The sequence below is a fragment of the Halichoeres trimaculatus genome, unplaced genomic scaffold (genome assembly GCF_033239565.1).
Source record: "Halichoeres trimaculatus isolate MK-OKI-2021-1 unplaced genomic scaffold, fHalTri1.1 fHalTri1_scaffold_13, whole genome shotgun sequence".
NCBI lineage: Eukaryota > Metazoa > Chordata > Actinopteri > Labriformes > Labridae > Halichoeres > Halichoeres trimaculatus.
Genome location: NW_027437191.1, coordinates 29,937,016 through 29,956,534, shown reverse-complemented (window position 1 = coordinate 29,956,534; position 19,519 = coordinate 29,937,016). Strand labels below are relative to the sequence as shown.

The following is a 19,519-nucleotide window of genomic DNA, read 5'->3' as shown; positions in this document are numbered from 1 at the left end:
AACAAACATTTCCTGTTCAAACACAAACTAAAGCTTTATTTAAAAACACAAACACTTCCTGTTTGTACAGAATGCAGGACCAGAGAAGAAGAGATGTATTTGAGAGGGGGTGGGGTGTTATGTTCTTATGCGGGCTCTGTATCACCCTCTTGATGGCTTTGTAGGAGCTTTGTATGACTTAAAGCTCCAGAACTTTGGAAGCCTCTTCTACTGTTGCCATGCTATAAAATTGTCCCAATGAAGTAAACAAACAAAAATATCAACTTGTGAAATAAATCCATATGTTTTGGACTCTAAATGTGACACAGGAAGTTCAAAAAGGGAAAATAAACCACCAGCAACAAACAATGTCATATTGAGATTTGACCCTTTAATTTTTGACAGATTTTTCTGTTTATTTTTTTTTATGATTGTGTGTATGTGCTGTCAGCAGATTGGGTTTATACCCTAAAAGTGTGAGTGCTGAAAGACATTTGGATTGTTTCTGCGTGCTGGTGCCGTCAGAGGGTGAGATTATGTCTAACATATGTTAATGCTACCAAGGTTTGTATCAAATCAAACTTTTCGGTTGTGGATAATGTGTGCTGATGCTTCCAGAGGTTTGGATTATATCTGATGTGTGTTAGCGCTGCTCAAAGCTGAGTGTTAGCTTTAGAAATGAACAGCTACAACTACAGAAACACATTTTGTTTAACAGCTTTGTTATGTTTGACTGGTGAAGCAACACTTAGACATGAACAGGACGAGATCATAGACTTAAAAAAAAAAAGGGACGTCGTCTTGCTTAGCTCAAAGTGAGGTCGCCAGGAAAACTGCTCCCCCTGGTGGCTGGCTGCAGTATAAGCCAAAAATGCAGCTCTCCATTCATTCCAGATGGGCTGTGGTCAAACTTTAAAAAATTAATACACCTTGTAGAAATGTTTCTCACGTTCGATTGTTGTGGTGGTTTGAAGATATAATTTGGCTGCCTTGTATTCAAGTCCTCTTTTTTCTGGGGGGAAAAATTTAATTTTCAGTAGCTATAAGAGGTTAAAAACAGGGTTTTACGTCACGTTTAACGATGGTTGTTTTGTGTATTATTTTCGGGGACTGTAAAATATGTCGGGAGGTGGAGTCAGGAAGTGATTAGACTCTTGAAAGAAACAAAAAAAATATTAAATTATTTTTGTCACCTGGCTCCACTCAGATTTTCCCAGAATCCCTCACAGTCTCTATATGCAGACTCTGACTGCCAATGGCGGCGCCTGTGACAGAGGAATTTTGTTTTCAAAACCGTACAATGGTAAATGGTGGAGCTATGCTGTCCACTCTGTATAGAGTCTATGGACGAGATCGGCAAAGTGATGCAATGCAAAGCCTTGTCCACAGGGGGCGCCAAATTCAGCACAACCTGTAAGTTCCACAAAGGAGCTTTAAAATAAAACTTCAGGGTTAAAAAAACAAAGGTTAGTTGATTCTATTTGATAAAATCTTAATTAAGAAAAGTCTTCAATCAATAAGAAACATAATTCAGTTTTTATCTTTTTCGATTTAATGTGAAATATTTATCAAGATAGTATTATAGATACAAGATTCAAACATAAAGGTAGATAAAGATCTGAACATTTCGTCAGATAAAAGTTAAACATGGAATGATCTCTGTTTGAAACAATGATAATGATGATGATGATAATGAAAATACTGCACACAGTGGTGAAGGTAAGAGTTATGATGCTGATGATGCCGATGATTTCGCTGATGATGATGATGCTGATAAAGGTGCCGATGAAGGTGTTTAGCTCCTTGGACTCTGTTTGTACCTTTTGCGATACTCTGGTAGATGATGCAGAATCCACGCAGCAGGAGTAAACATGGCCACAGCGAACACCGTCATGACAAAAAAGCTTTGCTGTCAGACACACACACACACCATCCAATCAGAGTTTTTGTTATGAATAACCATCCAATCCAATATCCTCTTCTAATTATATAACCAATCAGAGCGATTCTTTGTGTTAATAAACATTTATCTGCATTTTTTCAGAATGAAATTAGGATTATCAGTTGTTTAAGACTTCAAGATGACGTAAATATTTTTTAGATAATGGTTAAATGTAATAAAAGAGAGTTTTTATGCTAGCTGTTTAGCTAGCTCGTTAGTAGTTAGCTGGTTAGCAGTCTGTGGAACTCACCCCAGCTCCGATCCTGTTTCTTGGAGGTTTGCTGTAAATGGTCCTTGTTGTTTCTTTCATAGCAAACTTTGGATAAGTCAGAGCCGACGCTGAAACACTTCCCATCATCCTTAGCACTGCACTTGCCATCGTAATGGCAACAAAGTCCCAAAACTGACACTTGATTTTACTGTTCTTTGTTGGTAATGTGTTCTTCTCGGGCTCCTTGGTGAGACTGAAGTCTGGAGGACCAGAGGAGGACCAGGCAGAGGAGGGTGGGGGTCTAAAAGAGGGGGGAGAGTCAACAATCAGCTGATCAGATTTCCTCTGCAGAACAAACAGAGAAGAAAAGAGCTGATGGATGATAACAGAGCGACAGTGTTTGATGTTCAAAAAGCAGAAACACAGGTGCACATCTGCTCAGCGTCACACAAACACACGTACACACACGTACACACACAAGCACATGTACACACAGGAGTCTTCCATCTTTTCCTGTTGGACTGCTGTGTTTTAATTGACTCCTTCATTTTTTTTTTTTTTTTACATCAAAGAATCTTTACATGACTACTTTAACTATCCAGCTAATTATTTGAGCAAGGATTTCCTTTAAACTTGGATGTACATTGTTTTTCTTTTCACAAGTCAAAGTTGTTCTGATGTGTGACTTATCTACCCAACTAAAACAAAATCTAACGAGCAAATTAAAAAATGAAATATAGCCTACTTGAGTCTTCTAGAGTCACCTACTTCTGGATATTTCTGCCTCAACACCCCGCCCCCCAGGTATTATTTGGGGCAACCTCTTTTCCTTTTCTTCCAAGAGGTTTCATTCATTTCAAGGTTTTATGTGTTTGGGGCAATTTTTGTGAATATTGTGTGACACGAATATATTTTCTTCTGTCTGTGAATTGAAGCTCTCACTGGAGGAGATCACATCAGACATGAGCAAATTAAAAGTATGGTTCAAATTTTTTTTCATCTGACTTTAAGTCTAGGGTTCACACTTTCATTGCGCTGATCCTGATTAAACAACAGATGGCGCTGGAGAGTCCCGCCTTTGAAAGACGTCACCCTACGCCGTCATGTGACCAACCAGGAAGTGAGAAATGAAAGTTCTGGAGGGGACAAGATGCGGTCTGGAAACAAGTCTTGATCAGAAATTTAACCCGAATCGATCGTCGCGAGGGCAGGTGAGAATAAGCGCGTGACAACCGGATAACGCACGGCTATCCCTACGTTAACGGCTACACAGCTAACGGCTAACAGGATGCTAACTGTATTAGCCGCGCTGAAACAGACCATTCAGCTCTAAGACAACATTTGGGTCTTAAACGACGTTTTTATCATTTTTGTTGAATTAAAATAAACCATAATAAATATTTTTAAACACAGTGACTAGTTTTAACATTAGATCAATAGTATATTCGATCACATTGTGTTATAATAGATCATTTAACAGGTATACCTAGACTAACAAAAGGATCATAAATTTACACTAACCTGAGATCAGACCAAAATACAGACTGTAATGTTTTAAGATTATTTTTGAATAATTTTAGTATAGTGTTAATTTTAATCTGTATTGGTTCAGTGTACATCTAATTCTGTTGTAGTCAGTGGGTTATTATAATAATGTTTAATAATTATATAATTATAATAATTTGTTTCAGACATAATTTGATTTTTTATAAAGCAATATTTCCTGATTAAAAAAAGAAAATAAACAAAAGATACTGGGATGGTTAGTTGTCTTCACTGAGAGTGATTTCCTATCTGTAATTTTACCTTGTTAAAGGTTTTAGTGCTGCTACTACAAAATGAAAACAAAATCATGAGTCAGAGTAGAGCCAGATTAAAACAACAGAGTTTATTTATCTGTGTTCTTTTTCTATTTGGAAAAAAAGCTTGATTTTCTGTCTATTTCTATTTTATGATGAAGTTATTGCTCTTGTCCTTCAGTATGGAGGATGATGAACTTCCGTCAGAGGATGGGATGGGTCGGCGTGGCCTTCTTCCTGCTGCTCAGCATCGTGGCGGTGTACTACATCTTTGAAGTCCACAGTTTCAGTCTGGAGCACGTGCAGAGAGGTGGATCTGGTACGTTGGCTCCACCCCTCACCTTTACCTGGTCTCAGAGCCTCAGCGCCCGCCTGCCGCCACTTCCTGTCTGGATGTGGGCATCGGTTTTTCTCCTGCCGTACCTGCAGCTCTTCCTCTTCCTGTTCTCCTGCACAAGAGCAGATCCTCGGGCTGTTGGTTACTGTGTCCTTCCTGTGTGCCTCGCCCTGCTCTGCAGCCGCCGCTATACTGCCAGGAAACCGGCCAATCAAAGAGGCCCGCCACTTATTGACACATAGAAAACAACCAGTCAAAGAGGCCCATAGCTCATCAACAGGTAGAGAAGAGGACCAGTCAAAGGGGCTACTACTTATTGACACAAAGAGGATGACCAATCAGACAGCCTGGGCTCATTGACATGATGGATGATGAACCTGAGTTTGTTAATATTTGTGATGTCACATCCTGTGTGCCTTTACAGTTAAACACTCCTCTTGTGTAAACACTCCTCAGTGTCTGTCAGGTGTGCACTCTGCCCTGAGCATCAACTGCCAGGATCCATGGTTCCATTGTTTAAATTCAGACTGTTTGCAGCTGTCAGTCACAGACAATCCTGAGCTGTGACAGCTGGATTCCCACCTATGTGTGTCTTTGTCTGTGTTTTTGTGCTCAATTAAAAAGATAGCATCTGTATCGTTGCTGTGGTTAGCTGCTGTATGATAAGAAGCACAGAAGTCGAAAAAGTTGTGAAAGATGAGATGAGTCTCATGAACAACACTGGCGACCATGATTACCTTATTACAAGATCAATAAATTGATTGAGAAAAAGGGTTCCACTTTTTTAACTTAGCATTTTTAAGTTGAATCATAGACCATCTTAAGAGGGACAGAGCAGGTTATTTTTACAGTAAATCTTTTAAATCGAAAGGAGTTTTTAGGATAAATCAAGGCCCTGACAAAAAAATATAGGAACTCTTGTGCTCATTTTGTTGTGTTCTGGAAATCAATCATGTCATTTTTCTACTCAAACATTTTGGTTCATATCATTCCATAAAAAATTCATACCCTATACATTTTACAATAGTAAAATAATTGAAGTTGCAGTTGTAGATTGTGTTTTATTATTGTTTTTTTTTTTTAGTTTATTTAAAAAACACATAACAGACCCCATGCAGACAGTCAAAAACCAACTAAACTTAACTTTGTCAACATACCCTGAATTGTTTGACTACATTTAATAAAATTAATCTTTGAACAAAGAAGCAGTTCACGTATCAAACAGAACCTTGGGTGTTCCTTAATGTCCACGGGTAAGCTCAAATGTTCAACCGCATCCTCAGGAAAGCTCAAGTGTGCCATCCTGTGCTCAGTTAAGTTCTTATTCCTCAGATTTTGGATCGTTTAGCTGGAGGCTGCTCTTCAGACTTCGGAGGCTCCTCTGGCTCCTCGTCATCTTCATCATCACTTTCGTCTTCCTCACCTGCAGCAGGCAAAACAGGTCAGCAGGAGACTTTCATACAGCCCTCACACTAACAACGTGTTTGATGTTACCCGGTTGAGCTCACCTTCTGCGCAGACTCCGTGGGCTTTCTCCTGATCCACCAGCTCGCTGAGAAGTCGCGACACGTTTGAGTTCAGCTCATTAATTCCACTTATTAGTGAACTTAGATTGTTTTCTACTTTCACGCTGACTTTCTCCTTCTGGCCATCTCTGTACACCAGCTCCGCTGTCACGGCCACAGCCGCCATCTTGACAACAACCTACCGATGTCGTCATCACGCACTTTTTGTTGCCTTCATTTACCCCCCGTGCACCGGCTCTCTGTGTTATTTCAGTTTCAAGCGAGTATGTAAAGGGACCCTACTACAAACACCACTAACATTAAACGACAAATACTATCTTTATATTCTTCGTACCAAAGTATAAAACTTCAAGTATCACACAAACCACTGGGATGCCACACATGCAACAACAGACACTACACACTGAACTACAAATAATTTAAAAACCCGCACACCACACACAACTACATATACCATGCATTCCACCATAGATATTACACATTAAACTACAAAACAGCCCGAATAAAACAGTGGAAACTACAAGTACAAGTCTAGGTAGACGTAGAAAGTAAAAAGGTACTGCCAAAATAGGAGAAGGACAGACTGACTGACTCTTTATGCTAAGAGCGAATTTTGATAGGCCTGTTTTGCCAGTGTGCGTGATTTGGACTGATTCCGGAGGTGGTACGTGAACGCAACACGGAAATGCAGAAACAAGCAAACCCGAGATTAAAAATTCCGTCTACCAAGCAAAAAGGGGCTTTATTTTGACATTTTTTTCGATTAATATATTTTTTTCACGTTTTTTTTCTTAAAAGCTTTTGAAATGGCTGTGTCGACGATCATTCTCTGTAATTTTTAATGTATTTTTTTTTACGTTAAAAAGTACATTATTTAATATAACGTGTTCTCTGTTGTCCTGATTCAAAAAAGTTTTAAATTATCTATTTTGTATTTTTTTCTAAAACATGCGTATCCTTTAACCCCAGGATGCCGCCAAATATGAGCTTTCGGAGTGACCCGGATGTAGTATCCAGAGCTGTTTTCAGTTAGTGGTTAGAAAACAGATCTGATAAGACAGACGTAAGACGAGCTGTTTTTATAACTTCACCAGGTATTTGTCTGGTCATCGATCTGCTTCAGCATTTTTAATCACCCCTGTTCGAATTTGACTCGGTAAGTCGGTGGTGAATTTTTTTTAGCAGCTATAACGGTTAGCGTTAGCAACTTGAAGATTCACGTTCATATCAGGGAGAACGTTATGATGCTAACCGAGGCTTTATTTTCACAGTCTGTTTATTAACGCTGTCAGCATCAGATGTAAGCAGAATGTAACCCAACAATAATAATAAGAGAATACAGCAGAACCACTGTGATGAAACATAATCTAATTTTACCTGTCTGACACCCACTGCACCTGTCTCTTAGTCTGCCTGTGTCATCACTACGACAGACAGGTGGAGGAGTTGTTGCTGTTTTTGGGTGATGATGCTGTTGTCTTCGTTTGACCGGCTAAGAGAGTCAGGGGGATGAGGATTTCTGGATGATGGAAAATAATGAGCATGGTGATCGATTTGTGTCAGACAGGAGAGGGATGTCAGACGAACAGGTGGAGGAGCACACTGTGTCCCTGGTGGATGTCCTGGAGGAGGATGAAGAACTGGAGCAAGAAGCTTCAGCTGTGTTGGCAGGAAGTGACTCAGATCACTGTTCTTATCCTGAGGTACCTGTTCACCCCAAAACTCTTGCTGTATTTTAATCTAAATATATAAAGTCAATATGAATAAAAATATCTGTATGCTAGTGGAGGTTTATCCCCATAAAGATGACTTTCTCCCTTTCGTTTCATGGTTGTTTGTGTGTTTCAGGGATACGTGAAGCGTCAGGCCCTGTATGCCTGTCACACCTGTACTCCAAAAGGAGGTGAGGCAGCAGGTGTGTGTTTGGCCTGTTCATATAAATGTCATGAAGGTCACCATCTTTACGAACTCTACACTAAAAGGTAAGCACTCCCTTTCTTAGTTGCCGATAAACAAATAATATAACACACACACTGACTATACTTATGAGGGATGCTCCCCATCTTCCTTCTTAAGTATGGAGGTTGCTGCTTTGACCCTGTATGTTCATACCTGGTGTTAGCTTTGTTAGCCATGTCTGTGAATAGCATGATGCTTTCTGCCTTCTGGTATTCTTTCTGTTGCTGGGTTAGCATGGCTAGCTCGTCCATCTTATTGGAGATAAATCTTACGTTCCCAATAACAATGGATGGAAGGACAGGTCCATGTCGTCACTTCTTAGCTCACACCTGAGAACCAGCATGTCATCCTCATCTCTTTCTCCTCACCTTGGGGGAAACATCAGGCCTTGCACCAGTTAGCATTGACATGCTACAGGCTGCTAACAGCTGATTTCACATGTAAACAATGCGGCAATGATCACATGTAGGATCTCCGGACAAACACAGGAGAAAAAGTAGTAAAAATTTCTTTTAAGACACAAACAGTTTGGTGTCCATGACCAACATATAAACCATACAAAGTAATGATCCACTCCAAATACAAAGATGACAAAAAGAGATGAAAACATTGCAACAATACTATACTATAATAACATGTTACCTAACTTCCTCTTCTTCTTGTGTCTTCTTAGGAACTTCCGCTGTGACTGTGGAAACAAGAAGTTCACAGAGCTGCAGTGTAAACTCTTTCCTGTGAGTTCTGACAACAGTAGCCTCTAAATAAAGATGATGTGAAGAACAGCAGCATGTGTAGATTTTACACTGTTTTTATATTTCAGGACAAGGAGGGGGTTAACGCACAGAATAAATACAGTCATAACTTCTTTGGAGTGTACTGCACCTGCAGTCGGCCATACCCTGACCCAGATGACCAGGTGAGACACCCACCTGACCCTCACCTACCCACAAGGTGTTCTGTGCTACCCTTTTAACTCCTGCCTCTCTCTGATTGTTTATGAATGTCCAGGTGGAGGACGAGATGATTCAGTGTGTGGTGTGTGAGGACTGGCTGCACGGCAGGGTGAGTCCAATCACACATCTGTCACACCCATCAGCTGTTGTGCCACCTGCTGGTCTCACGTGTGTATTATTTTGCAGCACCTGGGCTCTGAGGTTCCAGACTGTGTGGAGCTGCAGGAGATGATCTGTGAGGCCTGCATGAACAAACATCCTTTCCTCTGGACGTATGCTGCACACCTGGCAGGTAAACACACCAAACTGATGATTTTTAGTCAACGTCAGGGTTGACTCTGACAGGAAGTTGAAGGAAAGAGGAGATGAAATAGAATGTGATCGAATGTGCTTTCATGTTCAGTTCCAGGTACAGGTGTTCAGGAGAAAGAGCAAACTGAAGCAGACAAGTCAACCCCCAAAAAAGAAGAAAAGGTGGGTTTAAATTCACTACTTACAGACAAACTACAGACCAGAACTAAAAAAATCTTCAACATAAGTTTTACAGCTAACATCTGATGCTTTAAAACCTGTCAGGATGATGATGTCATTGAGCCCAGCTGTAAACGGAGCCGTGAAGAGGCGGAGCCAAGCTGCCGCCTGAAGGAACTGGAGGCTTCAGATCAGAAAAGAGTCCCATCAGGAGCCGTGTTCTGGCCCTCAGGCTGGCGTTCAAAACTCTGCCCCTGCGACTCCTGCAAGGTAGCGCTCACTTGAACCGTAGTCTGTTTATGGTTTGATTAGATCTGCTCTAGATATAACGATGTGTCTGTTAGGAGCGTCTGAGCGAAGGAGGCGTGTCCTTCCTGACTGACGAATCGGACACTGTGCTGGCTTACGAGAACAAAGGGAAGACCAACGAACAGACGACAAGAGGAAGTGACCCTCTGATGTCAGCACTCGACAACTTGAACAGGGTTCAACAGCTGGAAATCATCCACGGTATTTACGATTAAGATACCACACATGAAACTACAAATACCAAACACCCTGTATTTAAAAAAAACCACAGAAAACTACAAAAACTACGCGTCAACATCAAACCTTTGATTTCCTTTCAGGATACAACGACATGAAAACTGAGCTGAAGGATTTCCTGCAGAGGTTTGCAGCAGAGGGAAAGGTGAGCCAAACGCTCTGTGATGTAACCGTCTTCTTTCTGATTGGCTGGAAGGTAGTAACACCTGATGATGTGTGACTCTGCTCTCTGATTGGTGGATAGGTTGTAACACCCGATGATATCCGTCAGTTCTTTGAGCAGCAGCAGAGCCGTAAGAGGCAGCGAGCAGGTGCTGGAAGCTACTTCTCCATCTGATGAACTTTCACCTACGTCACCTTCCTCCTGGGATCAGTCTCCACTTTAACCCTTCTTCTTTTTTTGTTTTTATGTTGCTTTCAGATTAGGAGTAGTGCCGAGGTTTTTAACATTCTCTTCAGTTGTCTCCTGTGTTGATGCTGTCTTTTTGTGTATAAAGGTCAAGGGGTCACCATCATATTTTGTGTTTGTGATATCCTTGTTTGTTTTTTATAAAAAAAACTAATAAAGTTAATTGAAGAACTTTTTGAAGTCTTAATTTCTTCCAACTGTAGGCTTAAAACATGCATATATACACTCACCGACCACTTTATCAGGTAGACCTTGCTAGTTCTGGGTTGGACCCCCTTAGTGGCACAGATTCAACAAGGTCCTGGAAACTTTCCTCAGAGAGTTTGCTCCATATTGACATGATAGCATCACACAGTTGCTGCAGATTTGTCGTCTGAACATCCATGATGAGAATCTCCCGTTCCACCACATCCCAAAGGTGCTCTATTGGATTGAGATCTGGGGACTGTGGAGGACATTTGAGTACAGGGAACTCATTGTCATGTTGAAGAAAGCAGTCTGAGATGATTCCAGCTTTATGACATGGAGCGTTATCCTGCTGGAAGTAGCCATCAGAAGATGGGTACACTGTGCTCATAAAGGGATGGACATGGTCAGCAACAATACTCAGGTAGGCTGTGGACTTTAAACCATGCTCAGTTGGTACTAAGGGGCCCAAAGTGAGCCAAGAAAATATCCCCCCCCACCATTACACCACCAGCAGCAGCCTGAACCGTTGATACAAGGCAGGATGGATCCATGCTTTCATGTTGTTGAGGCCAAATTCTGACCCTACCATCTGAATGTGGAGCAGAAATCCAGACTCATCAGACCAGGCAACGTTTTTCCAATCTTCTATTGTCCAGTTTTGGTGTTGCTGTGTGAATTGTAGCCTCAGTTTCCTGTTCTTAGCTGACAGGAGGGTCACCCGGTGTGGTCTTCTGCTGCTGTAGCCCATCTGCCTCAAGGTTGGACGTGTTGTGTGTTCAGAGATGCTCTTCTGCAGACCTTGGTTGTAACCAGTGGTTATTTGAGTTACTGTTGCCTTTCTATCAGCTCCAACCAGTCTGTCCATTCTCCTCTGACCTCTGGCATCAACAAGGGATTTTGTCCCACAGAGCTGCTGCTCACTGGATATTTTCTCTTTTTGGGACCATTCTCTGTAAACCCTAGAGATGGTTGTGGGTTAAAATCCCAGTAGATCAGCAGTTTCTGAAATACTCAGACCAACAACCATGCCACGTTCAAAGTCCCTTAGATCACCTTTGAACTGCAGCAGATCGTCTTCACCATGTCTGCATGCCTAAATGCATTGAGTTGCTGCCATGTGATTGGAAAAAAAGTCATTTTTAGTTTGAAATAAACAGAAAACAGATGTTTTAGGGGTTTCAAATCTTTTAATACCATTTTTAATTTAGATATGAAAAACTTCATAAAATAAACTTTCTTTTCCAAATTGTTGCAGGGGATTGAGTCGTTAATCACATTCTCATAACTTGAGTGAAACATTTTTTAAAACACTGCAATGACATGGTCAGCTTTTGCTACAGTAATACAATTTTCCATTAACGTGACGTCACAGAGGTCGAGAAACGAAATCCAGCAGCTGCCTGCATCCATCGAAAGCATACAAATAAAAAATACAGAAACACATACGTAGTACATTCCGTAGTCACAAGATCATCTGTGCCCGATTCAACACGTACTGTACTGTCAGGAAAAAAAACGTTAATGCCGTGCTTCAAGGTATCCTTTGACTTGAACAGCTAAAGAAAGAGGTATGTGAAATAAAGGTGAGTGAAAACAAGTCCCCTTAAAGAAATGTAAGATACAGACACAGGAAGACTACGTTCACATGAAGCCAAAGAGTTTTTAAAAAGTGATAAAGAGCATCCAAAAAACAAATGATTCAACAGGAAAACAGCTTAATTCTCTTCCATTCATCGCACTAAACATCAACATTATCGCTTCATGTATTGTTTAACATCATTCTATAAAACATCAGTGCTTTTAATGCCCCTTAATTTCCCTTTGCTGATGCTATTTCAATGTAAAATCGAGTGTTACTGAACTAATATTCAGATTTCATCCATCAAAATCAAAAGCTGGAATTCCCATTTCGCAGATTTTTCCCTAAACGCATAAAAGACAAAAACATACAGTTCAACAGAGCTGGAAATCAGCTGCTTCCTGTCTGTTATTCTTGTCAAATTGCTAAAGATTTGGTCCTTTGTGTGAAACAGATTTTCATGCTACTCTCTAACTCCTGAAGCAGCGACTTTACACAAAAAGAGCAGATTTTAAACAAATATTCTCTGCATCTTAAAACAACTGAGAACGTCTTTAGAGTCATAAAATAGGGATGAAATTTTCTGATATTTAGGAATACTGTTTTTTTTCATATACGTTATTAGTGTTAAACATTTTATACTTCAGCTCCTGTGAGGAACTTTCAGTTTGTTTTGTTTTGGCGCCCTCTTGTGGTCAACAAGGGATTCTATCCTGTGTGCTCAGCACTGTTTTCTCTTAAAAAATAACTTCTTTCTTATTCATTTTACTACTCATACCCCACCAATTTTTTTTCTTTTTTTTTGGAATGGTCTTGTTTGTGTTTGGATATCAAAAGGACGCATCGGTTTACTGATTCTGTAAATTACGTAATATAAAACTTCCTCACAGAAGCTTTAATTTATTTTTACAAAACTGAAATTTTTCAGGTGCTCTCATTATGTATAAAAAACTGTGATAAATGCTTTTAGAATCTTAACATCAGCACATTTGAAAGGTCTTATTGAATAAATTTTAAATACCAAAAACTTGGATTACTCTAATCTAACTTGGAGTTAAATCATGTGAATGTTTTTGTATTCACGGACATGACATCAAATATGAAAATAAAGAAAAGTGTCATCTAAAAATCCAAAAATTAAATGGATTTTAGTTTCAAGAAAACAATAAAAATGGGAAAAAAAATCCCTTTCATCTAACAGAGGATGAAGCTGATGGGTTTGTGTTTTTGCTCGTCATTCTTTTAACTCTGCTTCAGCTCCCCATCAGCTAGCGATAGCTTGTATTTACATTAAATTAACTTATATGTGGTAGAGAAATGAAAGTACTTCTTTTGTCTTTACATTTAGGTAATGTGTTATAAAATCCCTTTTCATCTATTAATTTTTTTTAACCCAAGCCTACGACATGAGCGAGTCAGAGAAATGTTGGTTCAATGATTCATTTCAGACTTTCTGAGTACCATTAGGAATAGTCTTGTTTGACTTTACACTTATCTATGAGGTAAATTTAGCAATACAGCCTTTTGTTAACATTAAACTGGCAAATAACTGCAGCAGAAACGTCTGCACACTGTTTAAAGAAAAGGGTTAAAAGGTCTGAGCTGTTTTCCTGCATGAAAACCTCCAATGCATTCAGCAATGTGCAGTTTCTGTGCAGATGTGTAGCTTTTTCTAGCATCAGCTGTAGAGGAGACGTCAAACTCGCACCCCACTGGATTTCTCTACTTGAGAGTACGCGACTGATTTCTGCAAAGTGGCGTCTCTGGAGTACTTTGCATATAAGTGGTGGCTCGCTTGCGCCATCTTCTGGATGCCACACAACATAACACTCCTCTGACGCAGCTTTTTGGTCGTTGAGGTGTCAAAAAAAGTTTTCAAATGTCTCGTATTTTTTCTTTTGAAGCTTATGATTTTCAAACGCTAATCTAGATACTTATCTTGAAAAGTAAAGTTGAGTGCTGATGAGTTTTAGGAACAAAACGAAAAGGATGCTGTTTAAAAGTTTCTGGCTTGATGTGAACGTAACCTGATTCAGTGCAATAAGTTAAAACAGAAAAAGCATCGTGTCAGGATACTGGACGCTGGCTCCCTGCAGCAGCTGTTTGTGAGACTCTTCACATTGTCATCATCTCCTCAGTTCGTTCGCTGAGGCTTCATTCACCTCACAGTCCCTGATTTAACTCTCCAATTCTCACCGCTTGGACCCGTTATCAGAGAAGGAAAAGAAATTCAGCCTCCAGCTTTTTGATTCGTCCTCTCTGAGCCGTTTTGAAACTCAAGCAGCCAGAGTGTGGAAGTCCTTCTCTTTGCGCAAAGCTGGCTGTTGATTTTTATCAAAGTGGCTGGTCAGACTCTGGGACATCAAAACGAGGTTTCCCGCCCTTCTCTGTTCGAAGTTTTCAGTGCAAATCAGAGAGAGTCCTTCGTCAAGTCGTCCATTTGAAGAGTTTTAACAAAGTGCCTCAGTTAGCAGGGGACTCTTTTTCTTTAGTTTTTTTTTTCTTGGAAAAACATCAGTAACAAAACTAGAATCTCAGTTAAAACAACAAGGAAAAATATACACAAATATATGTTTACAATATATTATGTACATTTAAACTAGCCTTTCGTTAAAAAGTCCATCAACACGAGGCGGCCTTTTCAAAAACGTTCACAAAGAAAGCGCCCTCGTCTCTTCACAAACTGTAAACGTGAGACTTTGATCGTGTTGCGGCTGGAGACGACCCTGACGTCCTCTGAAATGTTTTGTTGCGCTTCACATCTTCAAAAAAAACATGATGTGCTCGCAAAAACGTGTTTCCTCTCCTCGTTTTTCAACTGCCGACAGAAGGCAGAAATACTCAGCATGGGTCGATTCTCCACGACAAAAACAACGTCTCCAAAATGCTTAAAAATACAGGCAGCATGTTGGATTCTGGGAAATTGTACTACTGTTAAAAAACGTCCATTATCATATTGCAGTGTGTTAAAAGCCAATCTCAATTTTCTTGAATGCATATCTTCCAATTGTTTGCATTTCTTGATTGTATCGTGAGATCAGACCCGTGTTTTAGACTCGGGTCATGACTGATTCTGAACCTTCAGCAGCGACTTGAGGTGAACAGTCATTTGCTCTCGGCTTTGGTTGTTCTGCTGAGGCGTGTTTTCTCCCACCCAGTGGCTCGGCGGTTTGGGTAAGACACTCGGTGAGGGCGGCTCGCTGAATTTAGCTCCAGCGTAGACTTTCTCACCGTCTTTAAGGGACTCGGGTGCAGCTTCAGCAGGTGGCGTGTTCACGATTTTCACGTTGTTGAAGGCGTGGAGGGGTTTCTTCTTCTCTTGAAGAGGAGGCTGGAGGACAGAGGAGGGTTTACTCGGAGTGCTGTTGTCTTTCTTTCTGGAGGAGAGAGGAGCACCAGGGTTTGGGGCCTGCTTGGGCTTGTGGCTGCGTGTGATGACGTTCTGCGTGATTTGATCGTGTTTGGACAGGTGGCGAGAAGGCTGGCCGCCTGGCTGCATAGTCCCTCGCTCCAATCTGCCCCCTTTGGATTTCAGCAGCTGAACAACACAAACAAAAAAGCATTAATCCATCTGAATGATTGTTTGTTACTGAAATCAACTCACTTTCTCCCTTTCTACTCCACTGATCTTAAAGACAACACATTGTATTAGTAAACTGTTTATCTGAACATGATAAGGAGAGTTGTTGATTGGGTTATCAGCAGAGGCATCAGTTTTTGCCCACATTTGGTAACAGAACACCTTTCTGCACCTATGGGTGTGCAGCTTTAGGGTGATATTTCTGAAATTAGATGCCACCTGAGTAAAAATCAACAGAAAAGATACGAGGAGAAGCTAACAGCGCTAGCTCTTTGCTCTATTTCCATCAGCAATACACACAAAAGTTAACGTGTGAAAAGCTTCACTGAAGGTGAGTATCTGAGTGATTCTATAATCAGGGGAACATCTCAGGTTTACAAAAAAAGTGAAAAAAAAAAATTGTGCTTAATCGTTTTGTATTCTATTTGATTGCAAATGATACACCTGGAATGTATTTAATCTAGCGGATGTAGCGTAAGCGCTAATAGTTTTTTTTAATATATAAGTAACAAAAAATATTTGGAAAATAATGTTGTCAACTGTGTTATGGACAAAAGTTGTGACTATTTTTCCAACATAAATCCATATTTTACTGAATTTAGAGTATTTCAACATTTCTATGTCAGACTATCCTCCCTAGCAATGTCCATCATCATTCATTTCACAGTTCAGAAAAAAATTTAAAAGAATTATGGCACAAAAATCACCTCCATCAGCTCATATTTCTGCTCGTTTTCTTCACAGTTGTTTTTTTTTAACATCTATAGTAAGAAGAGCAGAAAATGTTGGTAACACAGCTGACGAACAATTAATGCGCCCCATGTACAGACAAGCATTCTGATTAACTATTGATAAGGAGGAGTTAAAACACGCAACAATTTCTTCATGGTTACCACCAAACAGGATGTGACTTCAATTGATTTAAGTCATGTGACTTTGGGGCAAACCATTTCTGATCTACAGGGTTTTTTTCAATGGGTAACACAGTTGAAGCTGATTTCTCGGAAATACACAAAATTAATTATTTTATCCATATAAATTATCAAAATTGTTTTTAAAATAGCTTTGTCATGTTTAAATTATTATTTTAAACAAATAATACTGATAATAATAAACACAAACATGTGCCTTAGTGTTAATTTTGAAGAGCAAACTTGACATTTGAGTAATCGTACAGCACAAAAACTGCATTTTTAGCTAAATAAATGATGGAACCTGTTCACTTTCTGTATTAAATACAAGTTTTATATCACCCAAATGACCCACTGTAAAATTGGTCATTGCTTGAAATAGGAAAAATTATAAGTATACCCCATGGACATGAAATGTACCCCTAATTATAGAATCACTTATTTATCAACATGTGAATAAAAACTTGACTTAGCAGAGTGGGCAGAGTGACTTTGATAGGAAATAAAAAAAAACAGAGCACCTTTCTGCAGAGTGTAGAGTGTTTACGAGTGCCTTAGTGTAAAACAACTCTCTCTGCTGCACAATTACTCTTTCTCTGTCCATCGCTTGCAGCAGTTCCTATTTGAAGATCAGATTTTGGACTGATCTTTTTTTAAAGGTTTCCAAGTCAATCAGATGTTAAAAAATGTCAAAGACCATAATTTTTGATGTCACATGGATCAAAAATAATCACAACACTGGAAAAAGTATCAAAAAGATGCTTCTAAAATTTGATGCGTGTAATAAATATCTGAAATCTCATGTGACGTGTAACAAAACAGACAGACTTGAAGCTTGTATGACTAAATAGCAAAATATAACACTAGACTAACTGTCACATTTCATCTCCATCAAAGCATCCAATAAAAGCTCACACAGTTCCTGCTCCATCCTGTTGCACAGACCTCATACATTATAAAACATCTGTAAATGGCTTTAAAATCCATGCCTCTCAGGTTACAACCTCTGCCTGCAACGTGCAACATGCTGCAATCATCCCACTGATGCTGCCCGCAGAAAGCAGAAGACAAGTCTCGATCTGTTTCTTCACAGCACAGATTAGAAACTGTCATTTCAGTATGCCTTCAAATTACACGGATGATGAAAGTGACTGAATCTGGTTTCACTCAGACACATGATGATTGCACTGTTTAACAGACTCTATCGCCTTTTTAAAGGGTGTATGGGGAAATTAGTTTCATCACTTGAAGAAAATGTGTAGAAATTGATTAAAAAGGTATAAATTAGAGTTTGACAAGACAAAGTTGACAAGTTCTGATTGTGTTTTGTCTTACCAAGTTCAAAAATATACAAAAATGATCCTTTCTGCCACATACGACCACTCAAATCAACAAATACAGATCCACATTAAAACTCTTTTGCTTTAAAATGTGTTTAACTGATTCAAGGTCAATTCAGCCAATCCATAACGAAAGGGAAAAACACAGTTGTGTAACACACAGGGGTTTAATCTATGTCCATTTGTTAAACATTTTAATTTCTAGTGCAAATAGCAGTAAATGTTAAGTCTTAGTGAGATAAACACCTTCAAGTGATAGCTTGGCTACATTAATTGCATATTTTGGAGATATTATGCTATTAAAGCTTTTTTTTTAAAAAAAGTAAAGAGCTTCAAATCACTTAAATATCACCTGTGGCATCCGAGATAGTTTAAAATGACGCAGTTACTAAACTTTGTCCGGAAGAATCGAAAGTAGATTGAAGTTCCTCTTTTAGCGGAAATGGGACTACAGTAGGTCACATTGCAAATTGACTTTTAAGTAATTATTTAACGTTATTGTATATTCAAAAGACTGCATACAGACTTGTTTGGGATGTACTTGAATTTCAGAAATAATTTGAAAGAATTACAGATACACACTGAAAGTCGTTACATAAACCTTTCAACTGTGCCAGCGCAGAAAAACACACTTAAAAAAATGGAGTTACCTCTTTCTTAGCTCCCTGTTTGAGATGATGGAGGGTCAGGACCGCCTGGGGACCCGCAGGCAGCTCGGACTGAGCTGCTGGTTTACCCGCAGAGCAAACAGCCACCGTGTTGTTGTTGTTGTGGTCCGACAGGCGCAGGTTGGGGCTGTTCTTCCTCGGAGCTTTCTGGTGATGCAGCAGCTTCCTCCCTCCTTTCTTCAGCACCGTGTGCCTCGGTTTGTTAGCCGAGTTCACCCCATCGCCTCCACCAGAAATCAACGTTATGGGGTTGTTGTTTTCAACGTTGCCGATGTTGGCTTCATCGATGTGCGTCGAGTATCCGTCCAACATGTCTTTGCCAAAACATAAACAGGCCGTGAAATTCCTGCGTAGCGAAGTTGGTTCGGCTAACAACGTCACAAGCTAACAGCTAGCCAAATTAGCTTCCTCTCCTGGATTTTACGGTCGGTTATTCAAGTAACGATGAATACGCGGATAATACAACGTTAAAAGTCGTTCAAGTGACCTTGAAGTGTATTTCTTTTTGTTTTTATTAGTTCAGAGGCTAAAATACCGTCTGAGTTTCCGTTTACCGAGATGGCGTCGGTACCAGCGAGCTTGTTAAAGCAGAAGTGTCTCGACCTGCTAGCTTCAAGCTACACACAGCACATAACGCTGTTTCCGCATTGGAAAATAAGACGACTGAACAAGTACAGCTACAAAAAAAAATCATAAAAAAAATCATTTAAAAAAATTCTATTTTACATAAATAAAATAGATTTGATTGTGTCATCTTTTGGACAGAGTGTGCACATTGCACAGAAAAAATGTGAGCGATTAGAGTCAATTCAGTTGTCCCGGTCTTCATCATAATAAGTTAAAAACCGCAGTTTAATTTATCCCTTCATGTTTAAGATGGCATTTTTAGTTTCAATAAAATTGCATTTGAAAAATGATGAATACATAATTTTTTGTGTAATTAAAATGATTCATGTTTATGTCGAAAGTTGAGTGGTGATGAGTCTTCTCAGTCACTGAGGAATTCTTAATATTCTCAAATTAAGAAAATACCTGAGCAAATTTTAAACAAATTGAATACCACATCAGCCAGGGTGAAAAAGAGGACACTTTGAAGAGGTCAAGCTGATTTAATTTCATA

The 19,519-nt window shown here is 39.6% G+C and overlaps 4 protein-coding genes across 4 annotated transcripts; 2 read left to right on the top strand and 2 right to left on the bottom strand.

Annotated features, from left to right (window-relative positions):
• The first annotated feature begins 3,196 nt into the window (after positions 1-3,196).
• tmem251 (transmembrane protein 251) lies at positions 3,197-5,296 on the top strand. Its single transcript, XM_074685238.1, has 2 exons — positions 3,197-3,343; positions 4,113-5,296. Exon 2 carries the CDS (start codon positions 4,121-4,123, stop codon positions 4,508-4,510), a length of 390 nt encoding a protein of 129 aa, XP_074541339.1. The 5' UTR covers positions 3,197-3,343; positions 4,113-4,120; the 3' UTR covers positions 4,511-5,296.
• Positions 5,297-5,357: 61 nt separating this feature from the next.
• On the bottom strand, positions 5,358-6,006 carry LOC141801911 (uncharacterized). Its single transcript, XM_074685239.1, has 2 exons — positions 5,777-6,006; positions 5,358-5,691 (listed from the first exon to the last, which is right to left on the bottom strand). Exons 1-2 carry the CDS (start codon positions 5,958-5,960, stop codon positions 5,597-5,599), a joined length of 279 nt encoding a protein of 92 aa, XP_074541340.1. The 5' UTR covers positions 5,961-6,006; the 3' UTR covers positions 5,358-5,596.
• Positions 6,007-6,782: 776 nt separating this feature from the next.
• ubr7 (ubiquitin protein ligase E3 component n-recognin 7) lies at positions 6,783-10,303 on the top strand. Its single transcript, XM_074685237.1, has 12 exons — positions 6,783-6,950; positions 7,358-7,497; positions 7,643-7,776; positions 8,427-8,487; positions 8,574-8,669; positions 8,762-8,815; positions 8,893-8,998; positions 9,110-9,180; positions 9,283-9,447; positions 9,522-9,687; positions 9,807-9,868; positions 9,968-10,303. The coding sequence occupies exons 2-12, from the start codon at positions 7,369-7,371 to the stop codon at positions 10,058-10,060; spliced, it is 1,137 nt and encodes a 378-aa protein (XP_074541338.1). The 5' UTR covers positions 6,783-6,950; positions 7,358-7,368; the 3' UTR covers positions 10,061-10,303.
• Positions 10,304-11,488: 1,185 nt separating this feature from the next.
• LOC141802135 (uncharacterized) lies at positions 11,489-19,011 on the bottom strand. The gene is made up of 2 exons (XM_074685595.1): positions 18,382-19,011; positions 11,489-15,438 (listed from the first exon to the last, which is right to left on the bottom strand). The coding sequence occupies exons 1-2, from the start codon at positions 18,709-18,711 to the stop codon at positions 14,962-14,964; spliced, it is 807 nt and encodes a 268-aa protein (XP_074541696.1). The 5' UTR covers positions 18,712-19,011; the 3' UTR covers positions 11,489-14,961.
• Between the last annotated feature and the right edge of the window lie 508 nt (positions 19,012-19,519).